Here is a 24,330-nt window from a genome sequence, read left to right as displayed (position 1 = left end):
TACGTTGTTCTATTAATCTAGCCTTTGATACCCATATTCTGGGCTAGCAAATTATATCATCGGCACCGACCTCAATATCCCACTGGACAGGCTGATATTTTGAATCTATTTGATTTTTTTTTGGCGCTGATAGTAGCGGTGTAGGAAACTCCAACTAATAATAAAGATAGAATTAGCTGACAGTTGCCACAGAAACAACGAAGATTTCCTAATAGCTTCAGCGGGCATTTTGCAGTGGCAGCTATTTTGCATTTATTCGTAGTGTGCAGTATTCTACCAGTCAATCCCTTTTATTTATAACCAATTTGGGGATAGTAAAAATATGTCACTACCCAATTTCTAGTAGCCACCATCTTAGGTTTATTTCAAGTGTACCGACCTCTACTTGTTAAATCCTTTCATTTGACGTTCAGGTTAGGCCGGTTGTTCAAAAATATGTTCTCCTCCATTTTGTATAATACATACTGTAACCGTACTTAACTTTTATAACAAGCCCTTTCATATACATTTGCATGCTGGGGTGGTTGTAAATATGTTATCAGTCATTTTGTGAAAGTGGTCATCGTATTATTTACAGTGCACCCTACTGTAGTTGACAAATCCGTTCATTTTGTATCCAAGTTGGAGTGGTTGTGTATAAACGACATTCGCCATTTTGTAATGGCGGCCATTTTTTATTTCTCAAACTCTTTATTAATAACTATATAGTTGTGGTCGTAGAAAAATATGTCATCGATCATTTTGTAAATAGTGGATGACCATGGTATTTTTTTTAATTCTCTATCCAAGTAAATCCAAGATGGCCACAGCAATAACCACAAATTTTTTAAAAACCCCAAAACAGGTATCTAATTAGAGGTCTTACCTTAACTAGTAAAGTACAGGATACTATGAATCAGTCCAAGTTGACCAAAATTAATAAATGGCAGATTATATATTTTTATACAATCACTACAAAATGGGTATTGAAATGAAGAGCTGAAAAAAGAGCTAGTAGAATACGGCGATAAAATCCTAATGAACATATTAACTAAAAACTTAGAAAAAATTAGCTTTTTTGAATGCTTGTTTTTAATTAATTTAAGATTATTTCATATGAAAAATAGTAACTTCCTGATCTATATGTTTACTTCGACGTTTTTTAGAAACATAAACGGTAAATTTTAAATTAGTTATACGTCCTTGATCCAGATACCCTCCAGATGGTTTATTGACATCGGGAAAAACTAAGCATGATGTAGGATTCGATCCGCACATCATCGCACCGGATCCAATCGCATCAGACGCTTATATCGATGACATTTATGCAGAAGACCTGTTCCCGTTGACTACGTGAGTACTAGAACATAATTGGAAAGCTTTGTCGTCAAAAATTATCAGTTATCAATTGCCTCACTAAGAGACCACTTGAACACTACGAGTTCGGCTGTAAGCCTTTTGAAATTAAGATCGTTGAATTGAACATCCCTCGTATTAGAAAGGTAAAACAAAACTATTGAACTTATCTCCGGGAAATATAAAAATCAAATAACACCTCACTTTTCATAATCGGTTAAATCACATGTTTACAATGAACCTAAATCTTTATGCCTACTTTCAAAAAAGTGAGTTGTCATTGGATTCATATTCCTTCATAAAGTGTTACCAGTATGTCGCCAGTTGGTCTTTTATGTTATATTACTAAATTGTAACCATTTAGATTCAATATTTCAATACAGATATAAGAATAGTGTTATTTGTCGAACTTATTAGCTATGTGGAGAAGCCGAATGAAAGGTAAGTCGTAGTGAACATGATTACTATCATATTGGAGGGTTCGTCCGTTGTTAATAAATAATATGATAAACGCAACATAGCTTTAATAAAATTGTAGGTAAGTCTCATCTTAAAGTGTCATATACTATTTTAATGTATATGTAAATTACAAATGCAAAAGTGAACGGATGGGCGGATGTATGTTAGAAGGCACATGGGCGGCTGCATGGATTTGGATGAAATTTGTTTATATGTAGGTGTAGAATAGTGCCTAGATGAATACGTAGGCTTAACAATTTTATTTTTATTTAAATTTAAGTTTTGAGTATAAGAAGTCGCCAAAAAAACTAGTTTATAATAAAATGAAGATGATACATACCTACAATCAGGTGATGCAATGTAAGGTTTGTTGGCGTTTCTTACCGGTTTTTTTTTAATTTGCCAGGTACTGAATGCACCACTTATTACTTACTCTAGCAATTGAGGATACAGATTTTTTTTTTTGTATCGGGGATTTGGAAACCGATATAAAGCACGCATTTATGTATGTACTTTTACGCGTAACAAACAGAAATGAGAAAAATAAAAATCATTTAGAATAGAAATACTCAAGTTCAGTATGAACTTTGTCACGGAAGAATTCTGATCGAAAGTCAAGCATAAATCCAAATTGACTGTTATATTTGCACAACATAAAATTAAGCAAAAAGTGGACAAGGGACATGTAATCTCTCAGAAATCACTGCTGCGTTGGAATATGTGAGAAGTACCTTCTCAGTATTAATATCAACCCTAAGTAAACCAATCATCTTTTTTGTTGATGAGGAATTCGGGAATCTATTAAGATGGTCTAGGTCTAACTTCTATTTTTAATTTTGTTTGAGGTTATTGAGTATTTCTTTTTCTATTTAGAAAAAAACTATTTAATTTATCCTTTAATTTTCTTTTTTTTTGTAGGTTCGAAGGGCTAAACACGATGAATACGGGGGAAGATGAACCATCAACTGGTTTAAATGGAAGACTGCGACCACGTAAATCCAACCATAGCCCCCAATCCAACCAAATATCCCGTAAATCTGAAAATAAGACCTTACTGGATAAGCCTAAAAGAACAACTAATTTGAAAATATTGCCTAACAAAACAGATGATCTCGTGAACAAGTCTGACAATACAATTCCAAAACATTTTTGCCCCTACTGTGACAAAACATTTATTTCTAAACAAACTGCTTTGAAGCATGTTCATCTCATCCACATTTCTTCTTCAAAACAAGACTTCTTTTTTGATTGTCTTTTCTGCAATCATGTCGAGCACAATTCAAATATTATACGCCACATGGTGGACAGTCATCCAAATCAATATTTTGCTTGTCTGGATTGTCATACTAGATTTCCGTCGACGTCAGATGTGGCACAACATAAACTTAACGTATGCGAAAAACAAAAGCTTTCTTATCGTAGTAAACTACGACAGAAGTCACTGGAGAGTAAGAAGTCCAAAAAGTTATCAAAATCAGATGCCACGAAGTCGATTCTCAGCGATAAAAAAGATTTTGCCGAAAGCTTCAATGGAATAGTTATTTCGTGCGAACTTAAACCAACTAAAGTACATGATGACGCTGATATAGAGGATAACATAACAACGAATTTAATATTACCTTCAAACAAAGGAATAAGTCATAAAGCAGTAATGGAGAAAAACGCAATTATCGTTTTAGATGACATACAATGGAATAAACGTATTCCATCCAACTTTTCTTTTCATAACACCGACGCTGATCAAATTTTAACTAGATTGGGGGTGGTGCATAGATCGCCTAGGACTGGCGAGTCTACAAAAAAAGAATGGACAAAACCGTCTGAAAATGGTACACACAAGTTTGAGAAATGTTTTGACACAAGCTTTTACATGCAAGTCACCAGTAACGTTCAAGAAAATTTATTAAAACATCTTGACGGATCGTTTAATGATAATCCTGAACCTGATTCAATTATTAAAACAAGGAAATCTAAGGATTGTGTTCCCATCAATACAGCAGAAGGTTTCCCTATTCTTCTTGCTGGCGAACAATATTCTCGTAACCTATTGGATGGTTTTGTGCCGCGAGCAATAGCACCAAAACACAAATGGAAATGGGATAGCGCGGATAATGGTAGAGCTATTCTAAATATGGACCAATTAAAACGTGATTCGCACCTTAATAACTGCATTATAACATATGTATCTAATTTAGATATTTGGACCCAATTATGCATGAGAAAAAAATTCGAAGATAAATTTAGTAGCTTACCATTGGAAAAAAAGACTGAGAAGCGAAATACTATCAGCAAGGAATTGAAAGAAATACTCGAAAGCAAAGAAATACCAACATCATCTACACAAGGCTTTAAGAATTTTGGCAAACCAACTTCTAGCGAAGGATTTCATTTTCCCGCTATGTTAGGTCTAACTCCAACCATACAACCTTTTGTTTTACCACCAGCGGTTCTCAGTGGTGAATCGGTTCGGCCTCGGTGCTATGTGTGTTGCGCTTGTGGCGCACAAACACATGATTCTCGAGCGCTTTCTTCTCATATTTCAACGGAGCATCCTAATGCACAAATCGAACATTATGAAATTGTCGGGGAACCTTTATTGAATGCGGATATCTTCAAACATTTGTATGTGCCACCTAGTCAGATATTTAACCGAACTCGTCCTCAGAGAGGATTTCGAGAGTGCACAAAATGCAAAAAATCTGTAACCCTTGAAGATTTGCACCAACATATGTTAGATTGCGCAGGCGACACACCAACGGTGCGCAGGAAATGCCGCTATCGGCCATTTGGCGTCCGCAAACGTCGTCCACGTCTTCCTGATAATAGAATACGTAAGAAAATGCGAAAAGACATTCGAACAGGACAGAGAAACGATAAAAATATTTTGAGGCCTAGGCCTAAAACGAGGTCGGAAGTAGGTGACGGTAAGTTTAAATAAAATCTTAAAATATACATAACCTTCTACGATGACGAAATGCTTAAAAATTACGTAGGCGATAAACATTAGCATCATAAAAAAAATTTCTCACATTATTTAGAAAGTTGCTTTTAGTATTCCTGTGGCATGTAGTCGTGTAACGTTCTGTATTTTATTGATTCTTAATTAATAATCAAGATTAATTAAATAGTTTTTTTTATTAATTGGACTTTGTTATATATTTATGAGATTTTTTGATTTCAGCTGAAACTATCCGTAAAATGTTAGCTGATCTACCAGCAAAGCGACATAGAGTTACGGTCAATCCATTGAACTCATTTCCGAGGAGGAAGTATGATCGCAAACGTAATAAAATAATGACTAAAAAACATTCATTGGATCAAAAATATATGAACATTGACAAAGTATCTGATAAAAAAATTATCTCATCACGATCTACTACAGATTCAAAAGATTCTGGATTCAATAATGATGATGACGATGAAGATGACAATTTGCCTTTGAGACCCAAAACAAGGGATTCATCAATCAATAGTAACAGTAATCACAAAAAAGATTCTTTAAAGAAAAAGGCTATCTTGAATCGCCCTAAAAGAAAACCTAACAAGGAATTGAAATTAGTAATTGAAAATGGAACAGAGTCTCTTAGCGGATGTATCGAGAGTACCGAACCTGACAAAATCTCATTAGACAATACACCAAATCGAGTGGATCTAAATAGTGATCCACAAAAAGTCAGAGGGCATTCAAATCGTGAAGGATCAAATAATAGAGAAAGCCAACAATCAGGCAGTAGCGGACCGAGTGGCAATTCAAATAATTCAAATGCGCCAACCCAAAACGTTCCTCTTAAACATTCAATTGCCAGTTTGACGGCTGATTCTGAGACTCATGACAAAGCTGTTCAATTTCATCGCCTTTTTCTTGTTCAACAAGAATGTAATAACGGAGATGAACATCACTTCCCGTCTGATCCTCATATATTATTTGAAAATCAAGCTGTGGTTACTAAGCTTGATAAACCTCCTTTACATTTTAATCAAAACCGCGCATCCGATTTTCAATATTCTCGAAAAAATAAGTTAAGTAAGCCGCGTAAAGGATTAAATGACTGTATTGCAATGTTAAAGAACAAATTGACGCCTAATATTGATAGTGACATACCTGGGCATGTTTCAGTTCAATGCGGCAGTGATGAGCCGATAGAGCTAGAACCAATTTATATAGAACAAGGATTTCACTTTATTGGCTCAAAACATGGGCACATAAATAAAGAAATATCACAGCCACATATTTCTGCGGATGATAAACCGTCGAAAACTAGTGATGGTAATGACTATAAAAATTCGCATGAATCTATAATTGATGTTATTTGCCCTGATAAAGATAAGGTGCCAAACTATCATATCCAAGATCGTTTATCCGACCAATGCCAAGATAAAATCAAACCCAGGGAAAATAACGCTCCAAATGATGTTGTGATTCCGCCTTCTCAATTGGCGCTCCTACCTCCGCCAAGGAACACGGTAATTCACAAGTCGCCAAAAATGTCAGGGAATCAAATGCAACAAGAAGAGGAAAAAATGATTTCGAATTCACAAATACCTAAAAGTAATAAAAACATAGATCAGAATGGTAAGGCTCCTGAAATACCTTCCATGATGTCAAAAGATATTTTGAAAACAATTATTAGACCAGGTGTTCGAAACTCCCAATATTGTAATGCAGTTACTAAAAAAGATGCTTTGGTTGACTTTACAAGGAACAATAACCTGACAAATTTAACACCAAGCAATGACTTGATTCCTTTAGATTTAAATTTAGCTAAAAATTTAACAAAATCACAGAATCAATACGTATCAACCAAAAGAACAGAGTGGAATAAACGAACAGGAAAGAACACTGTGGAACAAAACGGTGAATCCTCACGTAAAATAAACCTCCAACATGCTTCAGACAAATATAATGACATTCCGCTTAAAATCCTTCCAGCGCACACGAGTGCCAGTTTTGAACCATTGTCACCAGCTCCATTAGATTTATCCGGAAAATCAGTTTCGGCAGATACATTACAGAATTCTTCACGTCAGGATCGACACACTTTAATCATGAATAGGTATGATGATTATGAAACTTTAGATCTGTCTAATAAAAATACGGATGATAACGAAACACTTGAGAATTCAACTGTCGTGGAAGATGTATCTTTGGATGTCGTAGTAGATTTAAGCATTAAACAAACTCCACAATCTTCCAGTCAATCAAGTCCCACAAATTTGTCCACTAAATCTCCTGAAAATAATGAGAATTTAACGGGTACGGCATACGACAAAATACACGAAGATTTCCCTACTGATTTGTCATTGAGAAAACGAGCAAGGGCATCATCCATAAATATACTTCCACAAGAGTGTGTTGCTATTGACTACATACAAGATCTCTCCAATCATAAACCCGTTCATAAAGGAAAGCGTGAAGAAAATTTGAATGTACTTGATCATATAAATAATGAAACACCGAGAGATTTGTCAAACAAAGGGTTAGAGGATAATTCTATTGTAACAAATTTACTTACAAATGAAACAGATTCTCGAGAGTTGAATGTTGTATCAAATACCCTTGAAGCATCAGAAAAACATGAAAATGGAAACATTGTTTACGATAATACAGCTGAGTCTCTCTTAAGTAATTCAAATGAAGATATAAACTTAAACGTTCCAAAAAGTGATTCTAACTACATTTTACCTTCGACAAACACTGAAACGACAATTTCACATAGCCAAAATAAACTATCTCCTTTTAAGGATAATATGAACGATGTTAACTCTCCGGATATAAATGAAACGATCGGTAGTGGAAATTTGCCGCAGTCTAATACTGAGCCTAGTAATATTGGCGAAAGAAATGAAACAATAAATAGTCAATCTTCACAACAGCCCTTTATCGAGACGATTTGTTTTATAGTGCCAAAAGATCAGTTGCCTTACGAAATTGAAAATTCTACATTAAACATTACCATAACGACTAATGGTGATTCTATGCCTCTTTACCAGTCATTAAATTGTAATGGCACAACACAAGAAGCAAGAAATAACCCAGAAAGTACAACGTCAACAAGATACAGTTTGGAAAATGTCTCCGTGCCCATAAGTACTTCCGATCTGGATGAAACCAATTTTTCTAATAATCCCGAGGAAAAGATTTCTAGTTCTACATCTGTTTACAATGAAGTTGAGACTGATAGGGACGATAAGATTAATTATAATCCCAATAATGGAATTGATGTAAATAAAAATGAAAAATCTTTGATTTTAAGAAACAATAATTCGGCTGAAACAAACAGGATTGCAGAATATACTTCTGAACTCTCCACTGCAACGCCTGATAAAAAATATGACTTGACAAAAGAAATTATTAATTGTGAGACAGAACAGGATACAGAAACCGCTAGAAAAATTGCAATGCTGCCTCAAGAACTAGTTGAAATTCTAGGAACAATGCCTATTGACCATCGAAATCAACTATTGAACGTGTTACCCCAATATGTTTCTACTTCTGCTTCAACTACCGGGACTGAAACAAGAAAATGTCTCATAAAAAAGCAGCAGGCCTTATCCAAGGAACGTAGTTATGATGAAAGGCTGTCAGACATAAAAAATGTTACTCGAGCTGACGAATCAGATAAAACTTTATACCCTACGTCTACAGTACTTTCTCCTGAATCAGTTCCCCAATCTGTCATTCTTAAAGCTCCAGTTGTTTTAAACGAAAATTACCAAAAAACATCCAAAACCCGTGAACATGAATATTCATCGACATTTACAATTAAAAGAAATTCAACACCCGTTCACAAACGACAACCAAAATTAGTTACGTTTGAAGATGAGGCAAATGTCGTTATAGACTTAACACACGATGAAAATGTTCAAGAAGTAAAAGAAGACATACAAATAATTGAAAGCCACGTAGTGCCTTTAAGTCATGATTTTGATAAAAATCAGAACATAGATACTTCCCTTGAACTACTAAAACAAAAAGGAAGTAATGATCAGACTGCGAATTTAAGAGCAGTTCGAATAAAAACTACTTATGAAAGAAATAAACTAATACCATTGGAAGGAAGCTTGGAATACAAAAGCTTTTATAAAAACACTAATGACAAGGACCAAATTATAGAGATTTCTGGATATGAAGATGTAAACGCTGAAAATAACGGAATCAAAACTTATAATGAGGATCTTAGAATAGCTGCAGATAGAATTGAAATTCCGTTATTGCAATGTATTGATTCCAATAAATCTTTCGACCACTTAAATGAAAGCATAACGTTAAGTGGGCCTTTAAATGTCAATGAAAGCATTTTAGTAAATTCAACAGTTATACTTACGCCGATTTCAAACAAAGAAAATTCTATTGTACTCCCAGACATAACATTTGAAAGAGATACAAATAGGCAGTCCAATGATTTGTCAAATTCTATGGACGAAGAAATAACTTTATTGGATACTACCGATGCACATGACAATAGTATGCAAATAATTCCGATAAACGGAGACGCCCTTCCTACTCCCCCAAAAGTTTCTAAAGAAAAGGTTACAATTGGCGATGAAGATTCTGAAGACGATGTAACATTAGCGGTAATTGTAAAAAAGAAACAACAAATGCAATTACCAGCATCTTGTGATAACATACCGCTCTTAGATGTGAAGTGTACTATGACAAGCAATAACAACGTTAAACAAGATAAGAAAACAACAAAATCTGTTTTAAAAGACAAGGGTAGCAAACAATTACCGAACAAACACCTAGGTGCTGAGAGCTTACTCTCTGCTACTTTTGATGACATTGACAATTTGGCCACTGTAGAATCGGAAATGAGGAACGGCAAACATCGGAGCAACAGCAACATTTTGAATACTTGTAAAAATAGCTCTATTGAAATGGTAGTGTCAAATTGTAAATTAACAAAAAATATTAGAAGTCGTCGTGTCTCTTCTAAATTTTCAAAAGCAATAAATCAAAGAAATAAAAATGGCTCAATTATTTCACATAAAAAAGGAGGTAACATGACCATTAAAACAAAAGATTTGCAAAAAGTATATAAAGAAGATACACTTAATATTCATACGGTTGTCAATGGTTCTACACTTAAATTAGACACTAAAGATTGTACGGTTCAAAATAACACTGTACAATCTCAAACAAAGACGGATGTTAAAGAAAATCAATCAAGTAATAAAAATCATGTTTGTATTGACAAAACAAAACTAACCCAAATAAGCCAACAGACATCGAAAGAAAGCATTCAGAAATTAAAAGGTAAACGTGGCAAGCCTAGAAAGAAAAAATGTTTTGTCCGTAACTGTATTCTCCATAGTTACATGGGTAATCTTTATCGAAAATCATTATACAATTCTAAACAACGTATTGCACCGCATCTACAAGCCGTCTGTACTGGAGTTCCTATTTCAAAAATTAAAGAATTAACTCGCCTTAAACAAAAAAGAAACAAACAAAGTTCTGAAATCATAAAATCACAACAAACCTCAATAGGAATTGAGAAAATTAACCCTTTACCTTTGCGAAGAAGCCGACGTGGCAAATCTATGTTTGTAGATAATAATAGTGCTCAATCTTATGTTTCTCATCAAAATGATAAACCATCTGAACAAAAAGTGCCTCTTACTAAAAAGCAACTTATATTTTCTAAGTTACTATTGGACGAAGAAAGAATATTGCACCCTCAAACAGATGAAGTGATTGCAAAGGCACCAGTTATTCTTATAAAGGATGTGAGTTTAAGCGGCCATACTTTGTCTTCTATATCACAAAGTAACAAAAATACCAATGCATCTGAACAATCGACTGTCAATTCTCTGATTCAAGATAAAAGATCAAAAAGAAAGAAATCTCCTCAATCAAAGCAAAAATACAAAAAATTGAAATCTGTTGATGGTGATACAGAAGACAATACATTGTCTACTATCAATATAGAAATTCAGAAAGGTAAAACGGAAAAACAGATTAGTCAAGAAGATGAATTATTTCTATCACAAAATGCCCTGTCTACTTCTTTAATTACAGAACAAAATAAAAACAATGTAGAATCTATTACTAATGGTATCTGTGCAATGCATACAGTTTTTTCTGAAAAAAGAAAAATATGTACGTCAACAAGTGCCGAAATTAACCGCGAATCAGAATCTAAAAAATCAAAACTAACTGACGATGATGGAACCGAAAATAAAAAGCTTGAACACGTAAAACAGAATGTTGTCGAAAATTGGAGAAAGAGCAGAAATGATGCAGAAACAAAAAATACAACTTGTTACAACAGTCATACTGCGATGAGACGAACTAGATCAAAGTCTGTAGTTGTTAAGTCCAGTACTTCTTTATATGATCCTTATGATATAGATTTAGAGGATATGGCTGAAAAAGATGAACCTTTTGGGAGATTACTAACGTCAAATAAAGCTTTCAGCAAGTCAGGTTTTATAAAAGATCAAGCAGTCAAAAAGATAAATAAGAATGAAACGTCTGTTGGCGTTAATACCGAGCCAATTATCGAGGAAAATAAAGATTTGATACCGACAAAAAAATTAAATGAGGCTTACTCAAAAGAAGATACAAGTGATTCAGATGATTCTGCTAAAAGCGACGTACCATTACAAAAATATGTCGAAGAAAGAGAAAAGAAAAAGTCTAGACATAATAGTACTACAGATGCGAACAGTTCGGCTCAAGATTCACAAAAAAAGAAAAAAGAAACGCAGATCGTAGCAAGCACAAGCAATGAACAACAAAGTAGAAATGATCAGTTTATGGAAAGTTTTGGGTTTTTCTCTGAAAGAAAACCTAGAAAATCAAATTTGATTGCCGCTAAAAAGATTTCCGAAACATTCAATGCCATTGAAGCCGATGACACAAATGATGACGAAAAAGTCCAACCATCTAGCAAACAACAACCAGAAACTACCAAGCCCAATGACGATGAAAATGACTCTGCGGAACCCACACAAGCAGTTACCAAAAAACCTGCAAAACGAGGACGTAAAAAAGCAATTAAACCCGTTACTAAATTTTGTGTGATTTGTAATAAAGATTTTAAACGTCCTGATAACTATTTGCGACATCAAATTACATTATTACATATTTCCAAGTTATCAGAAATTGAAATGAAAGTTAAAACAACTCCTGTATTTGAAGAGCCGAATTACCTTATACCTTATAAGCAACAGCTTGACCACCTAAAAATGATAGGTATGACGAAAAAGAAGAGAAGTGCCAAACCTCCTTCGAAAGCACCCTTGCCAACTTTAGGTGAAATACTGGCTAAAGTAAATAAAAAAGTAAGAAATCAACAGTTATCGCGTCGCAATCTAAGCCGAGATGAAGCACTGTTTATCGATTGCTGCGAATTACTACAAGAATCTCACAAACCAGAGTTATCCAATAACACTGAACAGATAACTACAATAATATCCACTACTATTGAACAAACACCCGTAGTATCTAATAATCCTGAGCATGTTACAACAGTGCCTAGTAGTGCAGAACAAGTTATAATATCCAATAGTAATGACGAAGCTGTAACATCCCAAAATAATGAACAAGTAATACTATTAAATGAGGTGAATACCGTAGTGACAGAACGGGCTCAAGTAATAGAAAGCGATAAGGAGAATAACACAATTAGTGAAGAATATGAATTAAGAAGTGATGGTGATGTAGATTCAATTACAGCAAAAAATATTCTTGAAAGTGAAGAAGTACGAAACTTGGAAAATGATTTGCTATCAGGTTTAAAGGAAGCAGCAGCACAATCGCTCGCACATGCATCTAGTAATTTCGTTATTCAACAAACTTTAAGTGGGATTCAATCAGATCAAAATGAGACAGAGCAAGAAGCTTCATCAAGTCCTGTACTTGTTAATAAAAATTGTGAAAACATTGAGTGTCATGAGGTAGTATCAGAACCACCTAAAAAAATTCCCAAACCTAGGAGAAAACAAGAAGTTACAGACAGTATGTACCCGAATGTATTTGAAGATATAAACATGTTTGAAGACAAATTTGACAAAATCAAAAGAAAATGCCGGTCGCAAGCTGCTGCAGCTAAACATGCTCAACCTGTAGTAGAACCCATTACAAGGTATAATTACATTTTTGATTTTATTTCTTAACCGTCAATGATCCTTTTATCTCAGACGGTAATTTAGATTTACATAAATAAAAATTCTAATATTTATGTGGAGAAAATGTGATTTTTTTTACGATCAATTGATTTCCTTAAGCTAATAAGCTAAAAATAAAAGCACTCTTTAATCTTAAATAATTAAATTTAAATTTACGCGCTTCAAAGATTTTTGAAATCATATTTAATTATCTTTGAACTTTGATTATTTCTGTTATGAGAATATCATATTGAATTTTACCGTTATGAATTAGAAACCTTATTTCTCCCTAATGTAGTTTACCTATCTCCAATTAAAATAGGACCTATTGCCCCATGATAAAAACTAGAATGATGCTATGTTTAGTAGTGTCCATAGTCGGGGTATTTGTAATTGAAAACCAACAAATGTTAGGCGATGTTAATAGTGCTTTAGTGTTATTTACGAAATTTGAATAAAGCCATATGTTTACTTATCAAACATTAGCCATTTTAATCCTAGTACTTTCAATTTACTATGTTTTTGATCCAAGTCGAGCTCATTACAATAATAAGTTAGCACTATTTACCCAAAAAGTGTATGCACTTACGAACACATTTTCTAACAGGGTATGTACAATGGAGTACCACTGAATTCTTTTTCGAAAATACGACGCTTTAACCCAACATTTCTCCATGCAAAGTTAATGCGTTTAGCTGCTAGAGGGCTTTAAAGTTAGCAAATTATTTTACATATACTCAGATATCTTAAAACTTACACAGATTTTATCCATATTAAAAACGCGACTTCTTGTAAACCAAACCTTTGTCATAGAACAGAGGGTTCGCAGATTATCAGAACAAGAATCAATATTATTTAATAATATTATTATATTTTTGCAACCGTCTGTATAATCGCTGCCAAGGTTTTTTTTTTCAAGATTTTTGTTCTCTGGTAAAATTTGGAATTGTCCAGGGGTTTTGCCACAAAATAATGTTTACGAAGACTTAACTCTGGCACTACTAGATAACGCTACTAGAAATGATAAATGAATTGAGTTATGGGTACCACATTGCGGTGTCACGCACAATTGTTTATTTTAATTGTAATTGGACCTAGGGTATGGCTGTAGATGTGACATTTGCACGCTCACTTATTTCGCTAAGTAAGTTATTGTTCATGTAAAAGAATTAAACGCATGAGATTTAAAAAATAGTATTAATTATTGTCCTTTCAAAAAATCTTCGAATTTTTAATTGTATTTCAAAAGTTTGTATTAAAATAATTCGAGTTCGTTTAGTAATTTATTCAAACAGTTTTTCATAGAATTATGATGAATTTGAAATTGACAAAATTTTAGAGAATCGTCTGTTAACTCTTCTAAAAAGCCTATTAAACATAGCTCCGCCTGTTGTCAAGTATATTTATCACTGTATCTTTATGAATAAATAAAACTGTTGTGCCTTTATGTAACATAAAAATCTTGTCGTTTATAACAAATACCAATATTTATTACTTGTCTCGGTGTGTTGGTCAATCGGCCCGCAAGTCTCTAGTTTAAATGGTAAAAAATATTAATAAATTATTTTTGTACATAGATTACGAAAGGTAACATACTATAGGTTAACTAAAGCAATTAAAACTAAATAATTCTTTTATAGTTTTAACTTTTGTTAAACTTAAGTTTTTACAACATTAACCGCAATAAATATTTTTCTTTGTTACAGCCAAAAGGGGAAGAAGAAGTCAGAAAACAAAAAAGGAAATGAACCTTCTAAAGAAGATCCCTGTCATGCTATACCGACCAAAGGAGCGTTAAAAGGTTTTGATGGATTAAAGGTATCCACACCTACTTCAGGTATTAACACATCAGCCATTATCCCACCTTCGGAAAATACATCAAAAGGAAAAAAGAAAAACAATTCCAGAAACCATAAAGATAGAGTAGAAATTGTAACTCAATCAAAACCAAATCAAGATCATAGACTAAAAACAACACAGACTCAGAAAATAGACGTCTATGAATTTATGGATAGTGAAGATACTGAATTATTTGATTTTAGGCCTTCAACTCTAATGGAAAGATTTAAAAATAATAGTAACAGAGATATGCCAAATACCTCTAAATTTGTCTCAACGACTGAAGAAGTTTCCTGTGAGAGTGGATCCGATGGAGATGACTTTGTATACGATGATTACGTTTGTAGCGACGATGAGACTGAAAACAGTATAATGTCGTGCGAATTAGGAAACAGCAAAACAGGAATTGAAACTAAGAGTAAAAGTAATTCACCTCTAAAACGAAAAGATGCCGTGGAAAAAAGTGCTGTTATGGGTAAAATATTTAAACATAACGCTGTTCGTACAGAAAGAAAAAATATTCAGATTGTTGACAATGCTAGACCACAAGCTAATTTAGATCAATTATTTGATAGCTTACTTGTTGCTGAGCCTGGGGTACCGTCATTAAACACTAAATTACCAAAGAAAGAGTCAAGGGAACAAGATTCTACACCTTCGACGAGACATGAATCTAAATCATCTAAGAAACATGGGCATTCTAAAAGACACGAATCTTCTAAGAAACATGAAATATCTAAGAAACATGATACTTCTAAACATCATGACTCTTTTAAGAAACATGAAGCTTCAAAAAAGTACGAATTATCAAAAATACATGAATCTTGCAAGATCGAGGAATTTTCTAAGAAACATGAGTCTTCTCATAAATATGATTCTTCTAAGAAACACGTATCTTCTAAGAAACATACATCTCCTAAGAAACACGCATCCTCTAAAAAACACGAATCTTCTAAAAAACACGGATATTCTAGAAAGCATGAATCTTCTAAGAAACATCAATATTCTAAAACACAGGAGACTCCGAAAAAACATGAAACTTCTAAGGAATATCAATCTACCTCTCATAGGAAACATCAATCTGCATCAGGTTATGATGAAGTGTTTCAACGAAAAGATGAAGATGAATCTCCTAGTAAGCACGGTGTTAAAATGTCGAAACAATATTCTGGAAAAAGTAATGCCTCTGCCTCCTACGACACTACAAACATTGATGTCTATAATGATGGAAATATTAATTCTGTTCATCTAATTTTCAATTGTAAGCCTTCAACCTCAAAGGATTACAATTATGAGTCAGTACAAGAAATTGGTCAATCATCGCCCAAAAAACATATTTCTCACAAACGTACCAAGTCCTCTTTAAATGAATATCATTCATCAACCCCTAAAAGCTTGGGAGTACTTCGTTCTTGTAAAGAAAGTTTCCATCAACCCACAAACATCTATTTGAACGTCAGGTCAGAGAGGCGTTCACGAGAAATTACATCATCTAACCGTGACTCAATCATTGTACATAACAGAGATAGCGGTCCTTCTGACCTATACACTAATCACTTTGGAAGATATACAAGAAATAGATCGACAACACCTGAGATAGAAGAAGATAACGACTCTAATTCAGATATTATGGATACACTTGATGAAGCAACATCTGACGATGCAGGAGTTGCCCGACAAAGAGCACGTAGGAAATGTACAGTTGGCAAACAGAATGTTTTAGCAGAGACGTGGAGTTCAGAATCAGAGCCCGAAAGTGGACCACCACGTCCTAATAGTGCCGAATCTGAGGCATCAGGAGGTGTTCGAAAAAAAGTAAAGAAGAAAAGAGATGGACCATATGGAAACCGTAGGGGTGTAAGCCGTCAAATGCCAATTTTGAGGCAAGACTTGGAAAGCAGAGTAGCTTTGTTCAAGCGCACCACAACCAGTTCTACCGGAAGAGGTATCCAAGGAAGTAGCAGCGGCGCAGGCCCAAGTTCCGCGCCTGTAACAAGTATAGTCCCTTCTTCGTCCGTCGCTGGAGGATCAGCGGGTCCGTCTGGATCGAGTCGTTCGCATCACTCGCGTTCTGCAACTTCCTTGTGGTCGACAGAAGGGGACGAAGAACAAGAGCATCATCAACAGCATGGATGGATTGTGGGCGTCAGCCATAAAAAGCTGGTAACTATGTTAGCACACGCTAAGGGACGCAAGCGAAACCATGATGATAAGCGTCATAATGTTGAGTAGGGATTTTTGATTTCTATGGTTATTATCTTGTAAATATGATGTACATAAATGCCCTAGTTCTTTATTAAAGTCACTATGACACTTTGACCAGATAACATTAAATTTTAATTGAGTTGAGTTATGTAAATATTGTATATCATTTATAGCATATTTAGTTAAATTTTAAACTTTTTTGAATACTGCAAGGACTGAATTTATTTAAATAATTGTTAAACAGTCCCTTTCAGTATTATAGCCCAATTTTCAGCGGAAACCTTTTTAACTGAAATTTAAATTAGTCATCTTTTTTTAAAATTTTGCATCTTCAGGGGATATGGAGCATTTTATGACATGATAAATAATTTCAATTCAACATTTGAACTATAGATATATAGTAAATTAGTATTAGTCAGAAGTTTTCTTTGAACACTTTTAAAATGAAATCATAATTACATACCGCCCGCCGACAGTAATTTTCCAATATAGATGTATTATAATAATATAATTAGTAGCAAGGGTGGGTCATCCAGTAATTTATAACAATTTACAAAGAAAAATAAGGTGGTTAAAACTAAACAAGCCGTAGTTATTCCTCTAATATTAATACTTAGACTTGGTACTAAATGGTAATATATATATTCAGTAATGTTAGGTGAGTGTCTGTCCTAAATGCCCCTACCCTATCATAATATGTAAAAAATCATTTGACGTAAATAAAATTAAAATCACAAATTGTGTTTGATATATAAGTTGTATATTATACCTATCTCAATGTAAGTAAATGATATTCACAATCTATGAATGAAATTCTAATTTAATATTGTGACCTTTAGATTATATCATTATATCCATTGTAGTACTTTGACGTTTCTACATATTATACGTTTTCCACGTACATCGAGAGGACTGATAAAGTGGTGAGGGTGAAATGTGTATCTTGATTGATTTGTTGACTATTTTGTATAAAACATACAATATTTTGCATCGTAAACCTACGAGAAATCTTGGCGTTAGTTATTATTTTTTCTAGTCCGTGTTCAGAAAACGATGTCAGCTTTACAGTTATTTGTGATCTACTTTCAACATTTCGGAAGGATTATTAGTATTCAAAATATAGCCAGACCAGGAATAAACAAAGATTTGACATGTTGCGGCAACCTATGGAAGTAAGTTCTTGTGATGGCAATAACAATTTTATTAAGAACATCATTGTCGACTGTCTTCAAGTTGTCAAAGTGTAATAATAAAATCCTCGGTGTAATTAAATTTGACTTGTGATAATTTGATGTGTTATACAGAAAGTTAAGCACTTATTGCAGAATAGCCCGAAACACTTGAGTTTAATTTTTATTTGACATTCGTTAGACGTAGATATTATAGAGTGTTGCAATATAAAAGTGATAGTGGCGCCCTCGTGACAAGTTTTGTATTTTCCTGGTCAGATTATGTCTAAATATGTTATTATAATAGAATAAAGTTGAACTAAAGGGATGAATGATGAGAATGACTGAAGTAAAACTTAGAGAGTCGACTGCCACGACACTCGTATCAATTCTTTGACAAAACAGAGATTAGAATGTTACACGTGGCGCGGCAGTCGAAACTCACTGCTAGAAAGACAATGTGTGAGTGTTTATCCATGAGTTTCTATTGAGTGGAGCCTTGAGGTATAAGTGAACAACTGGATATGTAATAAAAATGATCCATTGTAAACTTTTACACTATAAAACTTTAGTAATCGACGCCAGAGTTTGCACGTGGGGTCATGGGTAAAGGTTAACGTGCATTACTAACTCCTTGTCGACGGGGTACCGGCACGCCGTTCCCTCGCGGACTACGCGCCGTCCACCCGTGGAAGCGAGAATGACTTTTTGTATTTGTTTATCCCGCTCAATCATCAGCGTCGCGGTGGTGAGTGAACGCTGCGACAATCTCAAGACAAGGCGGTGCCGGGTAGACAAGGAGTGTTGTTAACCTTAAGAGTGCTTAAATTCCCGACGCGCCAAATAAAATTCCACGAACTATATTTCAGATAATATATTCCGTACTATATTCCGTTTGTTTTTTTATATCAATGAATAGTTCAGTTTACAATCTGTCGTCTGTTCACAAGTTCACAATTCGTCGGTTAGTGACAATGAATAACTAAAGTAATAAATTTCCGAGTGGTGAGAAAATAAAAGGGGTTTAAAAGGGAAAGAATGGCTGTGTTTACGCGCAATAATTACCAGGATCATGCAAAGGCTACAAATATGAAAGTGTACGTGAATGTTAGATGATGGATATATCATATTAAGGATGGCGATGGCATTTATATGGTGTGTTTGCGATTAACTCTTTTCTTGATAAACAGATTTGTCATAATAACTGTATGTGACTATTCTTATTAATCCTGTTAAATCAATTATCACAGATAATTAAGACGATCACCATTAAGCTATTTGGTGGCGTTCTCGAAGGGAAATAAATGGAATAAAACTAATCATTCCTTTTAGAACGTTATAATTTTTTTACTGTAAAGGCCCAAACTATGATAAGTTTTAAGTTTTAATACTAAAACCTAATATTTACTAACTAGTTACGATAAAAGTCCCAAAAGTACATACGATTAATTAGGTAAAACTTTATATTTACAACAAATATACTATATTGTATTGTATAAAAATACATGTAAAAATTATTTAAAAATTTATTTATTAATTATAAGTTTAAAGTTATTTTAAAATGTAACGTTGATTATAGCTAGTTGGTAAATCTTGGGAATCACCAGAGTTCGGACTTTTGCAGTAACAATCATACTGTATTTATGTTGTAGTAGTCATTGAGGGTGATTTGTTAAGCAATTTAGCTCTAACGAAGATCACCACTCCAACTACAACGACCACGCTGCACAAAGCAATTACAATGGGTAGCAAGATGCTAACTAAGTTTAGAGGCATAAGCATTCGATTCTTCAGCTGATCCACGTATTCTTCTGGTAATAGGACACTCTGAAATGTAAAATATCAATGTTTTACAACAAATAAATATATTAAAGTACATAAAATATTCTTTTAATTGTTTTACCCAATCATATTACTAGTTTTTGTATATTCTGTTAACTAAAAACAATGATAGTAATAATGAATTGATAATTAATGATCACTTCATGATTATTTTATAATGATTACGTAATATTAAAGTATAAGCACTGTGCGAAAATTAAGCATTGGTCAGCCGATTAAGTAGAACTCCTTAAATCGCAAGTTCGACAATGTTATTTAAATTTAAAAATTGCCTTACTATAGATTTTTTTATATTAATATTACGACGAAATATTTGCAACAAGATTGCAGTTAAAGTGCTCCTGTAGACATAATTTAAACAAGATACAGTTAGGTGTATAAATGTGTATATTTTAATGTTAAATCCTGGTCTACCTAAAACCCTTAGCATAACCGGTCAAATTTAAAAACTATTTATGGAAAAGGTCCTAAAAACATTTGTGATCGTAGTTTATTTTATCACAATTAGTTGGTAAATCCTATATCGTTTTACCGTTAAGTTTACATTCGTTCGGACCTTTACAATAATATATACGTTTAAAAGGCTCCAGAAATTTGTATATAACTTTGATTTCGAAATCATTTGTATATCCGACAATAACATGTACTCATGGTCGGAAACATACGGACGGATACATGCATACCTACATATAGGCATATTTTATACCTTATAAACAAATATCTGTTGCTTTGTAAATGTATACAATAAAATTTAAAAAAGCTGACTGTATACTGAGGAACTAATGGTTTTGTTGTCTAATCAGGTAAGTTTGAAAAATTGCTATGAATAAACTGTCAGGCAATGTAGGGATTTAATTTTACATTCAAAACTCACCTCTTGTAGCCAAACAATAGGTGTTAATGTGCTGTTAAAGTTTTCTGTTGCTGTTATTGAAATAATAGGACGAAGAAATATATTGAACTGAGCTCTTTTTGCACCTCTCAAAACTGTTCCAGTGTTCTAAAAAAAAAAAGTTTTTTTAGCTATTTTTTTAGTAAGGAATTAAATTATCCATGGGTTCCACTGACGAAGTACTCGTTCAGAAACATATAGTTATTAGAAACATTTATCTTCTTCAGTCTTTATGAAAATGCTAAGAAAATATTAAAAATATTTCTGTGCGGTTATTTTTGGCTGTTTGTCTTGGGAATATTATTGAGAAACTTATTTTTATGGCCTCTTATTCACAATTTTTTTTCTTAATTTCAATCACTATGGTATATGTCAAAATACCTACAGGTTCTATATCAAGCAATATCCTGTGATCTTCAACGGATGGGTTCATGCCTTTAACACCTTTAGCGTAAATTGGGTCAGCGTATAGAAAATGCGGATACGACAGAACCATGGGTCCACCTGTAACAATATATTTTTACAAAGAATTCAACTTTAGTAAGTAGATAAGAAATATTCATGAGTTTAAATAATTATGATAGCAATTACTAAAAATAATGCTAAATTATAATTTACAAATATGTAATTTTAATAATTAATAAAGGGGCACGTAACGTGTAACGATGTGACATTAATTGGAATACCCACTACATAAGTGCATATAATTGTCTACATCAAGGCAGGACATGTACTACAAAGTGCTTCGATGTTCGGAATACGCTGTGGCCTTGTTGTGGTATGTCATGAACATACATTGTATGCATACATGCATTGGGATATAATGTAAATGTACCTATATTTATGTATACTAGTGACTTTAAATAAAATACTAATTCTTATAATATATAATATAAACATTTTACATCGCTTCGCTCCGCCATCGCGCCCTACCGCTCGTCGCTAGTTTCATGGCCGCGGCCTACGATGTAACTGATCAAATTGTACTTACAACCAAAATAAACGCCCCGTTATATAAATTAAGTCAAGAAAGCTTAATTCAAAAGGTTTTCTTAGAAATATAAACATAAAATAAATGTTATCAGACAGTTCGATCTGTTCATAGCGTAGGCTGAAAATGTCGGGGCACGTAGAGGGCACCTTTACGTATAACGATGGGTTTGATGTTCGTAGGTCCTCAAAACATATTAATATGGCTGCACAGGTACATAATACCTACATGTCTTACAAACATGTCTTAATATATGCTGTACCGGTCGAAATAAGTCTTTTACAAAATAAGTTTTTTTTTCATAGTAATTGTATTATTAATATAAAAAAATGTGTAAAAGAAGACAATCAACGTATATATTAATAAGTCGTCGTATAACGACCATGATAACGTCTGTTGGCAACGATGGCACTAAATTTATATATTAGGGCCGACAAACACGGATTGCTTCAAGGAATAGAGCGTCAAGCGGTTAACGTACGATGAACATCAACTGAATGCCCAACGTCGATCGTTTGAGGCTGTCGATATCTATGCTTCAATTAGTTTGTGTATAAGGACTGACCTTTAAATGCACCGGCGTTCGCTTCAGTCGGCACGTAGCATTTGGCATTGAGTCTACATGTTTCGTTTGTAAATTTCCATTGCCACGTAAGATTCGACATTACTTTCACCTTTCTTCCCACATTGTTTACTTGTTTATGCAGACTTTGCCGATTGAAAGCAAAACGTCTGTACAGGTAAAGTTATGAAACTTCAAAATATTCGATTGTTTGTACACGTATGAAACTTATCCCAAAAAAGTCGTGTGACTATAGAAAGAGTTATATTGCCGTCATTAGCCTGTCCACTTTACATTGACATATGCCAGTCTCTATTAGAACTTTGTGTAGCTTAAAAACAAATATATATTGAAGGTAAACACTTTTAAAGGATAACAAGAAAAATATTCTTGTAAAAACAATTCCCTGTCCCTTTTATAACAAAGAGCGAACGACGAAGTGCGGATTTTATAATATCTGCATAAAACGCAAAGAGGAATAAATTCACATTTAAAGTGGTTGCTTATCTTACTTCTTACTAATAATATAATTGCAAATGTTTAGATGGATGGATGTTTGTTAGAAGGTATTTTTATAATGGCTGCATGAATTTCGATGAAATTTGGCACATATTATATAGAACTCATATGCTAAATATGGTCTCGGAAAAGTGTACGGTTCCCGTGGGATACGTTTAACATATTAACTCAATAACTCCGCTACTACTTTTATCCTTTTTTTTTAATTCTACGCTGACGAAGTCTCGGGAAAAAGCTAGTGTACTAATAAAAGTAGTCATTAGGATTGCCATGGCGTTTGTTGGAATTATCCGATAACGTCATTTAATTTCAATCTCCTCGCTCAGCTGCGCGAGTACTGGAATAAAACATGATTATGTGAAATGGTAACGTAAAATTATAAGAACAAAAGAAAGTGAATACATTGAAACTCGGATGATCTTACAACTAATATAGATATGGCTGCCAAATTAAATTCCAATCAATCAAAACTATTTTAGAACATTTAGAAATTATTGTTATATAAATATTTTTGATAACATAAACGTATTTAAATATCTATAGTAATCTAACTACAAAGAAAAATACTAGTGCATTATATTTAAGCTAGATTGATCAGTTGGCGACTTTGTTAAAATAATTGTTTCCAGTATTTTTTTCTGAAAATGAGGTAATTTTATAAGAATAGTTTCATTTGATATCATAAAATTGGTTTTATTTTACTATGTTCCTTAAAATCACACAATCTCTGAGTTTAGAAGAAAACGTCTACTCGTGGTAAGTAGACTGAAGTGGAATGTAAATTCCCCGCCCACTTTAGTCTCGCCACCCTTCTCGCGCCTGTAGCATAGCTTTTCCGCTCGTTGTAAAAATTTTCTACGAGTGACGATAATCTACTGATTAATTATTAGCACAGATATATTATTTAAGGGAGCCTCAGTGGCTCAGGGGTTACGCACTTGACTTGGAATCTGCAGGTCCTGGGTTCCAATGTACCAATACGTTTTCGATTTACATATGTACATTTATCCGAAGTTCTTACGGTGGAGGAAAACATCTTGATGCAACCTGCACATATCTCAGAAGAAATTCAAAGATATGTGTGAAGTCAACCAACCCGCACTGGGCCAGCGTGGTTACTATGGCCTAGTCACCCCTAACTTGGGATAGGTTCCGCGACCTCAATGTCCTCAATGGGGACATATACCTATAGTGAGCTGATAATGATTTTATTATTTCAAAACGTAATCCTTTTTTGTACACCGTACAAGTACAAGTATTTCAAAAATCATTGTTATGTTATTATTTGCGACTTTTTTATAAATATTGCCATTTGGTTCATATTTACTTATAAGTCTGATTCACTAGTGGACTGACTGTATTTATATCATTCTATGTTTAAACAGCTAACAGTTTCTGCACC

At 33.7% G+C, this 24,330-nt stretch overlaps 2 protein-coding genes across 2 annotated transcripts in view; one reads left to right on the top strand and one right to left on the bottom strand.

Annotated features, from left to right (window-relative positions):
- LOC106717224 overlaps positions 1 to 17,067 on the top strand; it is a 37,241-nt gene extending 20,174 nt beyond the window's left edge. The window contains exons 3-7 of the mRNA XM_045686106.1: positions 1,192 to 1,332; positions 2,713 to 4,718; positions 4,976 to 9,901; positions 9,983 to 12,887; positions 14,616 to 17,067. Coding sequence (XP_045542062.1) covers positions 2,732 to 4,718; positions 4,976 to 9,901; positions 9,983 to 12,887; positions 14,616 to 16,980 — 12,183 coding nt within the window. The 5' untranslated portion in view covers positions 1,192 to 1,332; positions 2,713 to 2,731 and the 3' untranslated portion in view covers positions 16,981 to 17,067. The remainder of the gene's footprint in view (positions 1 to 1,191; positions 1,333 to 2,712; positions 4,719 to 4,975; positions 9,902 to 9,982; positions 12,888 to 14,615) is intronic.
- Positions 17,068 to 19,671: 2,604 nt separating this feature from the next.
- The window catches only part of LOC106717229 (sensory neuron membrane protein 2), a 52,311-nt gene continuing 47,652 nt past the window's right edge, over positions 19,672 to 24,330 (bottom strand). The window contains exons 7-9 of the mRNA XM_014510971.2: positions 21,242 to 21,360; positions 20,839 to 20,964; positions 19,672 to 19,949 (exon numbers count right to left, since the gene is read on the bottom strand). Coding sequence (XP_014366457.2) covers positions 19,764 to 19,949; positions 20,839 to 20,964; positions 21,242 to 21,360 — 431 coding nt within the window. The 3' untranslated portion in view covers positions 19,672 to 19,763. The remainder of the gene's footprint in view (positions 19,950 to 20,838; positions 20,965 to 21,241; positions 21,361 to 24,330) is intronic.

This window comes from Papilio machaon, chromosome Z (genome assembly GCF_912999745.1).
Source record: "Papilio machaon chromosome Z, ilPapMach1.1, whole genome shotgun sequence".
Classification (NCBI taxonomy): domain Eukaryota; kingdom Metazoa; phylum Arthropoda; class Insecta; order Lepidoptera; family Papilionidae; genus Papilio; species Papilio machaon.
This window is presented reverse-complemented; position numbering and strand designations above follow the sequence as displayed.